Genomic DNA, 15496 nt, shown 5'->3' with positions numbered 1-15496 from the left:
CCGCGAGAGCAAAGAACTCCGGCAGGGTGAAGAGATCTTCCCCGGTGACTTCTTGCTGGGCCGCATTGCCGCTACCGGCAGCAACCACGCTGGCAAACGATCGCCCCCAACCAGGAGGGAACGCTGAGTTTTCCGCTGGAACCGTACGCTGTCCAGCTGCAGGAACGGCTGCGCTCGTACTTCGCTGAGGAGAGTGGGGCGCTGCTGCTTTCTTCTTCCTCTTTTCCTGCTCCTCGAGGTAGGCCTTGCGCGCAACGCATCCGCGGTAATTGCCGGTATGGTTGCCGTCACAGTTCGCGCACTTTACGCGCGGCTTGGTTTGTTCTGCCTTGTCCCCCAAGTCCGCCAACAGGTACAGTGTGTGTGTACCTGTTACCGTTGTCTTGCGCGAGAGCACTTTAATCTCCCGCGGTTTTATTCCGGCGTCCGAAAGGTGACACTTCAGGTCGGAGATCGGATGGTCTTGATAACCCTGCAAGACGACCTTAACAGGGGGCTTCTCGGGGTTGAATGTATAGAAGTTGAAGTTGCTACACTTCAATTCTTCATACACCAGGTCGAAGTTCTTTTTATTCAGTGTGATCACTTGCACTGCCGACTTACCGATTTTCAGACAATATCCGAGGCCTTCCAGCAACTCGTCAACATCGTCCGCCAACGTGTCCAAAACAAAAATTGGAGGTGGTCTTCGTTCCGTTGGAGAATTATTCTTTTTTGGCGTCGGCACTTTTTTCCGTGCACGCCCATCGTCGTCGTCGTCGTCGGTAGTGGTGCTACCGTCGGTGTTGTTGTTGTTTTCTTCGTCGTCGCTCAGCATCTGGAACTCGTTCCTGATGGGAATGTTGGCGGATGTTGATGTGCCACTGGTCGTGGCACCGGAGGTACCCGAACGGGTTCGCACTGGTGATCTTGGAACATATCCGGGATGAAGTAACTTTTTGTCGATTCCTTCTGCGCTCACGCTCCCTGCGCGATGGCGGTCGACACGGCGTTGGTTTGTTTACCTTTTGCACACGGCCGGTAGACGAACTTCGCGGGTTTTTCGAGGCCGCACTCGAACTGCCACGGCCACGGCCGGCCTTTGGCATGCTGGAGAAGCAAACTCGCGGGTAACCACAATCAATTACGGCGAAAAAAAATCGAAAAAACGATGGAGCACTGAGCACTAGCTGCATGCTCTCGTGCGTACACGGAGGGAGCGGAAAAAAAATGACTTGAAACCCAAAAATGTTAAAGCTGATTTTCAATTTTATTGATATACCCACTAAGATTTTTTTTAAAACGTTGAAATTTCTCAAAGTCGGGATAACCAAATACTTTGAAAAACGAGTTAATCGACAGATTATTGAATTTTGGTGAATTTCAATCCAGTTTCATTTTAATAACACTTATTTTTCAATCTTGTTATTTTTCAGAATCTTCAAGAACTTCAAGCACAGGCCGTTCATCAATGACAAACCGGCCGATTTCGACCATTTTTATTTTTTGTATTTTTTTATTTGGCTCAAACTTTGTGGGGGCCTTCCCCATGACCAAAGAAGCCATTTTGCATCATTAGTTTGTCCATATAAATTTCCATACAAATTTGGCAGCTGTTCATACAAAAATGGTACGTAAATATTCGAAAATCCGTAACTTTTGAAGGAATTTTTTGATCAATTTGGTGTCTTCGGCAAAGTTGTAGGTATTGTTAAGGACTATTTAGAAAAAAATAGGTACACGGAAAAAAAAATTTCCCGATTTTTTTATTAACTTTTTTTTCACAAAAACTCAAATTCCCAAAATACGTATTTTTTGATTTTCGAGATTTTTTGATATGTTTTAGGGGACAAAAATCCGCAACTTTTGAGCTATAGAGAAACATGGTCAAAAAATCTGCCGCCGAGTTATGATTTTTTGAAAAACTGGTGATTTTTGGAAAAATATAAATTTCATACATAAAATTTTTTTGACCTCATTTTTTTATGCAAAATTGAATTTGCAATCGAAAATTACTTTACAGATTTTTTGATAAAGGGCCCCGTTTTCAAGTTATAGCCACCGAAAGTTTGATTTCAGCGAAATATTTGCAGTTTTTCGATTTTTAAAAATAGTGACCATGAGTGACCATTTCTGAAAATATTTTTTTTGAAAAGTTCAGAAAATTTGCTATAAAATTGTCTAAGAGATATTGAAGATTGGACCTCTGGTTGTTGAGATACAGCGGCTTAAAGAAAAAGAAACACGAAAATTGAAGTTTTCTAAGTCTCACCCAAACAGCCCACCATTTTCTAATGACGATATCTCAGCAATTAATGGTTCAATTTTCAATGTTAATACATGAAACATTCGTGAAATTTTCCGATCTTTTCGAAAAAAATATTTTGAAAAAAATTAAATCAAGACTAACATTTTAAAAGGGCCAAACATTGAATATTATACCCATGAGTTTTTGTGAAAAAAAAGTTAATAAAAAAATCGGGAAATTTTTTTTTTTCCGTGTACCTATTTTTTTCTAAATAGTCCTCAACAATACCTACAACTTTGCCGAAGACACCAAATTGATCAAAAAATTCCTTCAAAAGTTACAGATTTTCGAATATTTACGTACCATTTTTGTATGAACAGCTGCCAAATTTGTATGGAAATTTATATGGACAAACTAATGATGCAAAATGGCTTCTTTGGTCATAGGGAAGGCCCCCACAAAGTTTGAGCCAAATCAAAAAATACAAATAAAATCCATTTCCGGTTTTGGTAGAGAATTGCTCAAATGCATTCGATGTGGTGAAGAATATCACTAAGAACAACATGGATTCATCAGGTGAGTAGACTTGGGTATTTCATATGGATCATTTCCGTTTTTTCACTAACTGCAACTGTTGCACTAGACATGGTATGAAAATACCAAATTTTGGTATTTCTTGTGCAAATACCAGCGACCAAAATGTGCTCTTGGTTGCCCAGTAATAGATGGTAAAATACCATGAAATCATACCAAAATCATGTATGTGGAAGACCCCAGGAATACCAAAATCTGATTTTCCAAGGGCGCGGGAATACCTAAAAATAAAACCTTGGCAATACCAAGTTTTGGTATTCAAGCAATGTTCAAAAATCCAGAAGACCTCAACTTGGTATTGAAATGGTTTTATTTTGTGGTATTATTTTACCTTTGGAATAACATGGTTTGGTATTGTTGTGCCCTTCCACATACAAGACTTTGGTATGATTTTATGGTATTTTACCATCTATTACTGCTGTGGCGATAAGACCACTCAGAGGTTCTTGAACCATAGAGGTTTTGAAACCTTCAACTAATTGTTTGATCGGAACATTCCACAAGGTCATAAACCTGTGGAATGAATAATGTAAAGTTTGTTCCGAGAGAGTGCATCAGTCTTATCTCTATGCTTAGGCTAATAGACTGGTCAAACAACCAGAGGGCCATGACCGGTCGCGTTCCTAACACTGTTAGGAACGCATATAAGGCGTCATCCATAAAGTATGTCACGCTAAAATCGGCCAAAATTAACCCCCCTTCCCCCCTATGTCATGCTGGCTCTGACCCCCCCTCAGAAAGTACGTCACGTTTTGTCGGACCCCCCCCCCCTCCGCACTATCTTGTTTTTTGTACAATTTTACACAGTAAAAAAATCATGGTTATCTAAAACGGCACATATTCGAGAGTATCAGAAGTGAAATTAAATTTTGTGATTAATTCACCTTTGGAGTGTTACTGCTAATATAAGTGTGTTGAGAATCGAAGAAAGTTGGGACAGGAAGATTAAAAAAATTGCAGTTTTGGTGTTCATCATTTTTCTATTGTGAAAGCTTTCAAAACGTGTGCATTGTCGCCACTGTTGAAGGTCAACTGTTTTTAATGCAGTTGCATATGACGGGATTGAGTTACACGACAGCGAGTGAGACAGCATGACAAGTCGTTGGACCTGTCACTATGATCATCAGGACTTCAGCTGAATTTGGTGAGATCTTTCCAAAACAAACGAATAACAAAAATCTGCCTACTAAATACGCGCTGATTTCTCGTCCACGGATAAGAAATCGGAAGTTCTAAATAACGTTTGAATCCGATTGATGCAAACGTTCTTTAGGGCGGAGCTTGTCGATTCAAGCTGAAGTACCTCGCGCACGGCTAGCCTGCGTAGAAATGGGTCACCGAAGCTCGGCAGAGCTAACACCCTCCAAATGCCTATGCGAGTTATTTGCATGTATAGAATATTAACCTAAAATACATGGAAACAACTCAATTTGTAAGAAAGGACCGCGTGGTCCCGTTTGGTTGGTTGCACACTAGGGTGCCCAGAATATGGGACTTTTTTTCAAAACCTCGCTCCACAAGCTGAATATTGTTCCTTGACCTATTTTAGGACTCTGGGCCAAATATGAGCAAAATCGTTCATCATTTACCCATTGATACTCGGAGGTGAAGTTTGTATGGGAAAAATCAAAAAATGTATGGAAAACCCAAGTATCTAACGGTTTGGTCTGCACGGTGCGCTACTTCCATCCAAATATTCTCAAAAGTGAGATTCTTATTGGAAATTTAATGCTCTACAACTTTGTAGAACATACCAAAGCTGTAAAACTCGATCCTGAAAAGTTATTAGCGATTTAAAATAGTCATTTTTGTATGAAAAAATTTTTTTTCGCCAATTTTAGGCTCGGGTATCAATGGGTTAATCTCAACCAATTTCGCTCAAAATTCTAGAGATGCTTAAAATATCCCAATAAACCGTTTTCCGCTTGTGGAGCAGGGGGTCATTTTTTCTGGGCACCCTATTGCACACACACACACACACATTTTACACAGTAAAAAAAATCATGGTAATATTACATCTGGGAAGGGGTACATCTTTTATGTCAGAAAAAATGTGTAATTTTACCTCTGAAAATGAGTAATTTTACCACTTTTCTGGTGTAATGACACTTTTTGAGTCTAAATTGAGGTAAATTTACATCAATAAATCTGTAAAATTCAACCTTCAGAAATCACAGCTTCGAAATTTACACATTTTTTACTGTGTGGCATGATTTATAAAAATGATGATTTTGAAATTCGGAATTCATTCGAGAATGTTTTTAATTTTTACAGGTTGCGTTTGGATTTTTTAAATTTTGTTCAATGTTGTAGTGATAAAAATCACCATCACAGTTTTTTGAAGCATATTAAATCTAACATCAAAAACTCTGTTTCATAAAGCCTTGAATCGTGTTTGATTTATGAGTAAAAGTTATCAAACATTAAATTTTTAAAGCTATATTCAAAAAAAAAGTTCAATATTAGATAAATAGTCTAGCGTGACGTCACAGTCTCACGTACCCCCCCTCTCCCCCTTGTCACACTTGCGACAACCCCCCTCCCCCCTAGAGCGTGGCGTACTTTATGGATGACGCCTAAATAGGTAAGCAATTTTAAATAAAAGCAGTCGAGGTTCAGTCAGCAAACTGTCTTTCAGTACATCGAGTATATCACAGGCCCAGTCTCCACACTGCGCAACCAAGAGCACATTTTGGTCCCTGTTATTTGCCCAAGTAATACAAAAATTTGGTATTCCAGTGTTATTTACCCCTGCGGTAGATCGGGGTTCAAATCCCGGCACGGACCACACAACTGATGATCTTTTCTCTTCTGGAATCGATTGCTTAGTAGAGGGAAGGTAGCGTATCGTCACAAACTGAACCTTATCAAGACACCTTAGGAAGACAACTTATGGAATGTTAACATTAACATTAACATGTAAACATTAAGTAGATTGATAAACTGTCACTGAATCCGCTTTATAAATGCCGGCCCCGATACTCTTCACGGGTGTTCCCCACAGGAACAGGGAAAGATTTACTTATTGATATATAAAAGTTGGAACTTTACTATGAGTTTAGGTATTATAACAGCAAACAATGTTTCTGTTCAGAACTGTACGGAAATATTTTGATAAATTGTACGAAATTCAGTTTGGTGTTGCGCGCATAGTGTTAACAAGAAACCCGTTTTTAAATGAAATTACCAATAATGCTTATTTTTTGTTTCAGTGAGCGATATTACTGGAGGTAAACATAGAACTGCAACCATTTGTCTGTTTGAACAATTTTGGTCAGTAGGAGTCATGTTGTTACCAGGAATAGCAAGTTTTTGGCAAAGTTGGTCACAATTATACCTAGCTATTTCACTTCCAACGTTCATTTTAATAATACTTCACAGGTAAAATTCTTGTTTCGTAAGTTAAAACTGCTTTCAGACATTCGTTTTCAATAACAATATATAACCCATCCGCCCGGTCTAGCTCAAAACAGGAATCATTTTTACAATGAAACTTTGCAGACATGTTATCCTAGGCTTATATAAGCCATTTTTGTATCCAGCTTTTTAAGCGAAAATGGCGTTCGAATGGTGAACGCCCGAAATGTCAAAATGACGCAGTGGTACCAACATTACGATAAAAGTGTGCCATGGCATCACAGCCACATTTTATTTTTCTAATGTTGGTGCTACTGCGCGATTTTGACATATCGGACGTTCAACACTCGAACTCCATCTTGAAACCCTACCGGTTCGAATGCTGCAAGAACGATCAAGATTGGTTGTAATGGAGCCAAATGCAAGCGAGTTGAATTTAGCGAAGCAACTGTTTCGGAGGCTTGGTCGCTGGAGTGTTAAAGATGCGTTAAAGGGCATTACATGATCATTCAAAATGGGTCCGCGAGCCACAAAAAATGACCTCGGTAATACTTTGGTCACCTCTGTTCTATTTCCTTAAAAAAATCTGACTTCTTCACCGATTCTGTTTTTCATAAGCTTTGTCAACCTTAATTTATAAATTTCAACTTTTAGGTGGATACCCGATTCACCAAATTGGTTACTAGAACATGGACGTATTATGGAAGCCAAATCTGTACTAATAGAATCAACAAAAATCAACAAGAATACGTTTCTTCAAAACGACATTGACTTACAGCTCAAAACTGCTTCTCAAGCCGAAATGGACAAAGTGTCAGAAGGATGGTGGATGATTTGGAAAGAAAAGACAGCTATAAAAAATCTTCTGAGGGTCCATTTAGCGTGGTCTATTTTCATTGTCGTATACTATGGAATGCTGTTAAATATTCGAGCTTTTGGTAGAGATCATTTAACCATGAATACCATAATCGCAGGCATGATAAGCTCTATATTGTTTAATGTAAAAATACTTATTTATATCATTTTATTATTGTAGGAGCTTGTGAAATGATAGGTACATTTGGAGGTTTATACCTGATAATCTGCTCTAATAAAAAATGGTTTTGGTGTGGATTATTGAACATCGCCGGAGGATTGATTGCATACATCGCATGGATAATTCCTACAAATAGTGAGTATTAGAGTAGCCTGGGGCACGTCTGCACGTCTATCCGTCCGCCGCAACCAACGAGCCATCCTCTCATGTACTGGTGGTGATGGTGGTGACATGAAAATAAAACTATTTGACACATTCTCCGGGTTATGGTATACCAGTGGGGAAATTTTAAAACTTGATTTAAAGAGCATGAGCATGAGCATGGTTGACTAAAATTTTAAAACTTGATTTAATCGCGAAATAGATGGTGTACAGAGCGGATTCGTTAATTCAAATTTCGCTACTTCGAATAGCATAGCATAGCATAACGGGTCTGTACCACGCTGTAGGGGTGCCACAATGGTCAATTCAATATTCTTAGACAATTTGATTGCTGCCCGGTACAACCAAAAATATCTAAGAACGTAAATTTCCACACTGTGCTCCAACCCAAGTAACATTTTTTGTTGCGGATCCTTAAATGCAACTATTTTGTAACACCCAAAATGTGCTATCACAACATAGTTAGAACACTCGTGGTGCCCAAAAAAGCGCACGAAAATGTTGTGTTGAGCCGCTTGTTTCAACCTTGTTGCGACGAAGTTTCAGAAACAATTTGTTTGTCTAAATATGTCGCACGCAAAAAAAGCGTTCTCGTAGCCATGAACAAAAAATCACGAATTCAGAAAACAAACGTGTTCATGGAAACCTGATCAAATTCATGAAATCATGGTACAAAAATCATGAAATCATGATATGTACTTCATGAAGTTATGAACTAGATCACGAAGTTGTGATCCGTGTTCGAGGCAGAAAAGTTGCGTTACTTTTTATAAGTCGACCAGTAACGCTTGGAAAAAACTAACATGTTTTGACGTGCTGGTCAGCTGGTTGGGAATCGATGTTCTCGTTTCAAATAAATGTTTTTGTTTGTTTTAAAAGGTTTTGTGAGTGAGAGTGGTTTTTCGACGGAGTTGATTTTCGACGGTTTGGCTTCTGGAGGCAGATGGTTTAGGTAAGTTGTGTTAGGGGCAATTACACATATTACAAGTATTTCAAGTGTTTCAATATTTCGAGTATATCAAATATTTCAACATTTCGTCGCTTGTGTGCTATCTTGTGACACGTCCTATCTTTTTACAGCAGACGTGTCACAAGATAGCACACAAGCAACGATTTGAAGTATTTCAAGTGTTGCGAGTATTTCGAATATTTCGAGTTTTTCAAGTATTTCAAATATATTAAGTATTTTAAGTGTTGCGAGTATTTCGAGTAATTCGAATATTTCGAGTACCTATTTCGAGATTTTCAAGTATTTTAAGTCTTTAAAATATATCAAGTGTTTCAAATATTTCAAGAATTTCAAGTTTTTCAAGAATTTCAAAAATTTCAAGAATTTCAAAAAATTCAAGAATTTTAAGAATTTCAAGAATTTTAAGAATTTCAAGAATTTCAAGAATTTCAAGAATTTCAAGAATTTCAAGAATTTTAAGAACTTCAAGAATATCAAGAATTTCAAGAATTTCAGGAATTTCAAGAATTTCAAGAATTTCAAGATTTTCAAGATTTTCAAGAATTTCAAGAATTTCAAGAATTTTAAGAATTTCAAGAATTTCAAGAATTTCAAGAATTTCAAGAATTTCAAGAATTTTAAGAATTTCAAGAACTTCAAGAATTTCAAGAATTTCAAGAATTTCAAGAATTTCAAGAATTTCAATAATTTCAAGAATTTCAAGAATTTCAAGAATTTCAAGAATTTCAAGAATTTTAAGAATTTTAAGAATTTCAAGAATTTCAAGAATTTCAAGAATTTCAAGAATTTCAAGAATTTCAAGAATTTCAAGAATTTCAAGAATTTCAAGAATTTCAAGAATTTCAAGAATTTCAAGAATTTCAAGAATTTCAAGAATTTCAAGAATTTCAAGAAGTTCAAATGTTTATTGTTTATTCGTCAAGCTTATGTAGACTACTTACAATTTTCTTACATACTAGATATTATTTCTATTGTACAGATTTTTTCGTAGTACCGGTTTAGACATGTCGAAATGTATGTACTGTGAATTTTCATTATAAAAGCGCATCATTTGATTTAATGGCGAATTTTTGAAATAATTTGTCGTGTATGCAGTTATTCTAAAAAGTGGTGAATGTCTAAGAGTACGGCTTGGTTCATGAATACTATTGCGTATTACTGAAAATAATGCTGCTGACTGTATGCGTTGGGAAATAATGTCGTTGATGAAAGAGAGCATGGCAAATTTACGACGTTCTTGTAATGATTGTATGTTTATGAGCATGCAGCGTGCTTCATACGATGGGAGAGGAAATGCAGTCCAGTTAAGTTTACGTAGTGCGTACAGTAAGAATTGTTTTTGGACAGATTCAATACGTGCTTGGTGTACGGCATAGTATGGATTCCAGACGATACTACAGTATTCCAAGAGTGGCCTGACATACGTTATATAGAGTAATTTAATAGTATACGGGTCCTGGAAGTTGAATGCAAAGCGCTTTATAAAGCCTAATGTACTTTTGCCTTGTTTATTATTGTGTTATAGTGTTCTACAAAAGTTAGTTGTGAGTCTAGGATGACACCTAGATCACGTACTACTTTGCATTTTTCTACTGGTTGGTTTCCTAATAATACTGTTATGTTTGGTGTTTCATGTTTTCTGATGAAGGCAATGGAATTACATTTCTTTACATTCAATTGGAGTAGGCTTTTACTACACCATGTGTAGAAAAGATTAATTTCGTTTTGGAATACATGACTGTCATTGGCATTTCCTATTTCCATATACAATTTCATGTCGTCTGCATATACAAGTACGTTAATTTTTTTAAGAATGAAGGAAATGTCGTTTACATACAAGATGAAAAGAAGAGGTCCTAGATGGGATCCTTGCGGAACCTCAGAGGTGACGTGAATTGATTCCGATAGTACATTTTGGAAGCGAACAATTTGTTCGCGCTTAGTCAAATATGACTTAAGCCATTCCAAAGGATTCGGTTGAATTCCAATTTTCTGCAGTTTGAAGATTAATAATGGTATGTCGATTCTGTCAAATGCCTTACTAAAGTCTGTGTAAATTGCTTCTACGAAATTGCGATTATGCATTTCATTCAGTAAGTTGGGTGCAAGCTTTTGCCCAGACCAGACGTATTTACCGCGCGTTCTGCAAAAGTTTGTTTTTTGCCCGTGTGCAGCCACACTTCGGTGTGAAGAAAATCTTCTCTTTCATTCTCGCTACCAGCAAACAATTGCCAGCGACGATGACCTCCGTGCGACCCCGGGAAAATACCTTCAAGGTTGACCTCAGTGTGTTCCCCAAGCGCCCAAGCTTCGAAGAAATTCTCTCCTTTGTGCACGATGTTACTGCTCACGTGAAGTGCGATACCCTGAAGACCGCTCAGGACGCTGTCGAGGAGCACGATGGACGCCACGAGATTGAGCTAAACAAAGTGAAATACAAGGTGAGATTGCAGATGGACGATTCGACGGTGGAGGTCAAGGTCCACGACCTGTCAGAGAACGTGCGTGACGAGGAGCTTATTGGTTTCTTGCGACACTATGGGGACGTGCACTGCATCAAAGAGTTGGTGTGGGGGGAAAACTTTGCGTACAAGGGCATCTCTTCCGGCATTCGCGTGGTGAGGATGACACTGAGGAAACATATCCAATCGTTCGTGACAGTCCAGCAGGAGAAAACCCTGGTCACTTACAGAGGTCAACCCCAAACATGCCGCCATTGTTCTCGTCTGTCGCATCCCGGAATCACATGTACAGACAACAAAAAACTCGTGGGACAGAAGAGTGACCTGAGTGATCGGCTCAAGGCCGCGCAGTCAACCGACTCGACCAGTTACGCCACCGTTGTGGACAAAAAAAAAACGAAAAACGAAACTATTGGCACTACGCCCCCCGGGGCATGGCCTTCCTCTAACGTGGGATTTCTGCTCCAGCGCCTCTGACGAGACAGGAGAAACCGGGACCGTCGTTTTACTTCACCATCCGATAGAAGCTCAGTGGATAAGGCGGGAATCGAACCCGCGTCTCACCGTTGTGGACAAAGGGACCGCTATTATCAACTCGCTTTTGCCGAACTTCGTCGCCACCAACCTCAACCAGCTCAACCAAGCCGCCTCTGAGTCGAAACAAAAGGAACTCGACACCACAGCGCAGCAGCCGTCCTGCTCGCACCTGAGTACCGCAACTGATGGAGTCGAGCAATCCTCCTCCTCAACAATCACTCCAGCCGTGGCAGAAGACGACTCGATGTCGGACGAGACGATCGTACCGGTCGCGAACGAGACGGAGCTGATGGATCAAGATCTGCAGCAGCGTGGGTATGATGATTCAGCCCAATTCGATGCTACCTCTCCTGTTGATGTGTCAGGGAGTACGTTCAAATCCCCTCCCCTTCCTCTCCCTATCAAACAAGTGCATAGTAGTGTTTCTGAATCCGACGAGTCGTCCGCTAAAGGGTCAGAGTTTCAGAAAGTGAAACCAAGACGCGGTCGGGGTCGTCCGAAGAAGCCGAGAACTGACTCGGTCTAATAACATCGATTAAAACATCCCTACTAACCTATCCCATTTACTAATCTCGAGTCGGTTGCGAGTATTCAACCCCACAAAACTAATCATGAAACATTCTACAATGAGCTATAATATCTGCACAATCAACACTAACGCAATTGCAAATAACAACAAAATTGAAAGTTTGCAGTGTCTTGCGAACCTTCGAGGTGAACGGACACTAGAGCTGCGGTATTTTTTACTACCTAAGCTAAGAGTTATTTCAAAAAAAATTCACAGTATTTTTAAAGACTACCTGAGTTATTTTCCCAAATTCTAAACAGTCTTTTCAAGACTAACCCCACCTGAAATTTTGTTGTATTTTACAAACGAAGCCATCTTTTTAAAGAGAACTTTGCTTGCAAAATGCGTCAAAGCAAAGGTAAACGCAAATCTTCTGAAGATTTGGTCGTTTGAACGCTAAACCGGCTAACGGAAACAGAAAAAGAAAACAGCCTCATCCGAGGTCTGATTCTGATTCTGAAAGTGAGGTCAATCCTCCAATTCCATTGGCAAACAGTTTCGGTGTTTTATCCGAAACTGTTGACAAGGATCCTTCTCCTCGTACTGAGCCTTCTGCCGTCGAGAAACGAGTAAACGCTCCGCCAATTGTAGTGACTTCCGTCTCCGATTTGGCCAGCTTCCGAACGCAACTGAAGAATTGCAAGGAAACTTGCAATTTGAAGGTTTCGTTCCAGCCTGGTCGAAGAGGAGAATGTCGCTTGTTGACGGAATCTTTACAAGATCACCAAACTTTTGTTGGTTATTTGAAAAACCACAAACACAATTTCTACACGTATGAGACCAAGAATGCTCGTCCATTCAAGGCAGTCCTGAAAGGTCTCTCCAACGACTTGTCGGTGGATGAGATCAAAAACGAACTTAAGGTGTTGCTTGGCTTTGCCCCATCCCAAGTAATACCAATGAAGAAAAAATCAAACGGGAATATTTCTCGCTTTGGTTTGACTTCACAATTTTATCTGATTCATTTCAACAGAAATGAAATCAACAATTTGAAACTTTTGGACAAAGTTCAGTTTTTGTTCCATGTACGGGTAAAGTGGGAGCATTTTAAGAAACATGGCGGTAATGGCCAGAATCTGACCCAGTGCCGGCGTTGCCAGGCATTCGGTCACGGTACTGATCATTGCGCCATGGTTCCAAAATGCATGGTTTGCGGGGATTCTTCTCACGACAAGGACAATTGTCCCGTGAAAGAAGTCACCCAATTTAAATGTGCAAATTGTGGTGGAAATCACAAATCAAATTTCTGGGATTGCCCCATCAGAAAAAAGGTTTTGGATTCTCGTGCTAAGCATCAGCCGAAATCCAAACCGAAATTTTCTCAAAGTCAGGTTGTACCTACATCTTTAAATCAAACGTTCGTGCTGTCTCACTCGAACAATGCTAGAAATACCCCTACCGTGGAAAAGTTAGGTAACAGCAATGGTATTTCTTATGCCAACGTCGTTTCGGGTTCGGGTTCATCCACGAATTTTAAATCCTCTACCAATCTTCCTGAAATTGGGCAGGTACCTCAAATTTCATTTGAAAATTTTTCTGCTGGCAACGCTTTGGGATCTTCTGATCTCGGCGATGTTACGTTTGAAAAAATGACTTTATTGCAAAACTCACTGTTTGGTTTGATTCAAACAATGAGTAATGCTACATCCATGATGGAAGCAATCCAGATTGGATTAAAATTTGCGAATGATGTTGTTCTTACCCTGAAGTTTAATCATGGATCTAAGTAATTCCATCAATATTATGAATTTTAATGCACGCTCTTTAAAAGCGAAAGAAAATGAATTTTTCAACTTTTTACGAGTTCATAACGTGCATGTTGCTGTTTTAACCGAAACATTTTTAAAAACTGGCACTTATTTGAAAAGTGATCCAGATTATAAAGTTATAACCAATAACAGAATGAATCGAAATGGCGGTGGAGTTGCAATAGTTATCCACCGTAGTATGACTTATAGCACGTTACGTGACTTTAAGTTAAAAGTTATTGAAAGTTTGGGCATTGAACATGAAACTTCTTTGGGGAAAATTATGATTGCAGCTGCATATTTGCCTTTCCAATGCAATGGGGAAAATAAAAATTATTTCAAAGGGGATTTGAATAAACTTACTCGGCATAGATCTCGATTTTTGATCATCGGTGATTTTAATGCCAAACACCAATCATGGAATAATTCAAAAGTAAATTCCAATGGTAAAATTCTATTCAGAGATTGCACTTCTGGTCTTTATTCGGTTTTATACCCGAATGGGCCAACTTGCTTTTCTTCTGTTAGAAATCCATCAACAATTGATCTGGTTTTGACAAATCAAAGTCAGTATTGTGGTCATTTAGTGACTCATGCTGATTTTGATTCTGATCACCTTCCAGTAACTTTTTCACTTTCTCATGAAACAGTTACCAGACCCAATAGTTCTGTGTTTAATTACCACAAAGCTAATTGGGACAGGTATCAGCATCATATTGAGAATAATTTAAATCATGATCTTGTTTTAGAAACCAAAGCTGATATTGATTCAGCCTTGGAATGCAATAATGAAAACTAATGCAATTTTGGATGCTAGGAATATTGCTATTCTAAAGTCCAAGTCAAATTTGATTCTCCCATTATTGATGACGATCTTCAGCTTCTGATTCGTCTGAAAAATGTTCGCCGAAGACAGTATCAACGTTCTCGTGATCCTGCACTGAAGCGAATTCAAAAAGATTTGCAAAAGGTTATTGACCACAGATTCACTCTCCTGCGAAATGAAAAGTTCGCAAGAGATGTCGAACAAATTAAACCTTATTCCAAACCTTTTTGGAAACTTTCAAAGGTTCTTAAGAAACCTCAAAAACCAATCCCTTCTTTAAAAGATGGTGATAATATTCTATTAACTAATGGGGAAAAAGCTCAAAAACTTGCTCAGCAGTTTGAGAGTGCTCATAATTTCAACTTAAATGTTTTGAGTCCTATTGAATATGATGTTTTGAATACGGATCTGAATGAAATAAAATCTATTAGGCCGATGCAAATATTTTTCAAAGTTTTTGTCCCTCGGCTCTGGCCGGTGTCGAGGGGGGGGGGGAGGGGCAAAAAAATAAAAAAATACAAATATTGAAATAACAAGCCATAGTTTCTACATTTGCATGGAAAAAGTGTTTTAAAATGCATTTTACACTAGTTCAGTTGTTTTGCAATCATTAGTTTTCAAAAAATTTAAGATTTGACGAAAACAAAAATTTTAGCAAAAAAAATTTTTTTGCGATTATATACATCGACAATTTTCAAAAATTCAAAGGATTTTTAAATCAACCCAAACATGCTAAAAATGATTCTAAACGCAGGGGAATGCATTCTCAATTGATTTCAGCTAATTTCACTTCAATTTTTATTAAAATTCTGTAGATTTTTGAAAAAAACTTTAAATAAAATTTGTACCAGCCTTATCAAAAAATTTAAAAATATGAAAGCCCCTGGTGAGGATGGCATTTTTTACATTTTAATTAAAAAATTACCTGAAGCAACTTTAAGTAGCTTGGTCAAAATTTGCAATAAATGTTTTGATTTGGCATATTTTCCCAGTAGTTGGAAAAATGCCA

At 38.5% G+C, this 15496-nt stretch overlaps 1 protein-coding gene across 1 annotated transcript in view; it reads left to right on the top strand.

Annotated features, from left to right (window-relative positions):
• The window catches only part of LOC119766164 (organic cation transporter-like protein), a 328301-nt gene that overhangs the window by 216715 nt on the left and 96090 nt on the right, over positions 1 to 15496 (top strand). The window contains exons 4-6 of the mRNA XM_038250574.1: positions 6034 to 6202; positions 6833 to 7152; positions 7215 to 7349. Coding sequence (XP_038106502.1) covers positions 6034 to 6202; positions 6833 to 7152; positions 7215 to 7349 — 624 coding nt within the window. The remainder of the gene's footprint in view (positions 1 to 6033; positions 6203 to 6832; positions 7153 to 7214; positions 7350 to 15496) is intronic.

Source organism: Culex quinquefasciatus, chromosome 2, assembly GCF_015732765.1.
Source record: "Culex quinquefasciatus strain JHB chromosome 2, VPISU_Cqui_1.0_pri_paternal, whole genome shotgun sequence".
Taxonomy (NCBI): Eukaryota; Metazoa; Arthropoda; class Insecta; order Diptera; family Culicidae; genus Culex; species Culex quinquefasciatus.
This window is presented reverse-complemented; position numbering and strand designations above follow the sequence as displayed.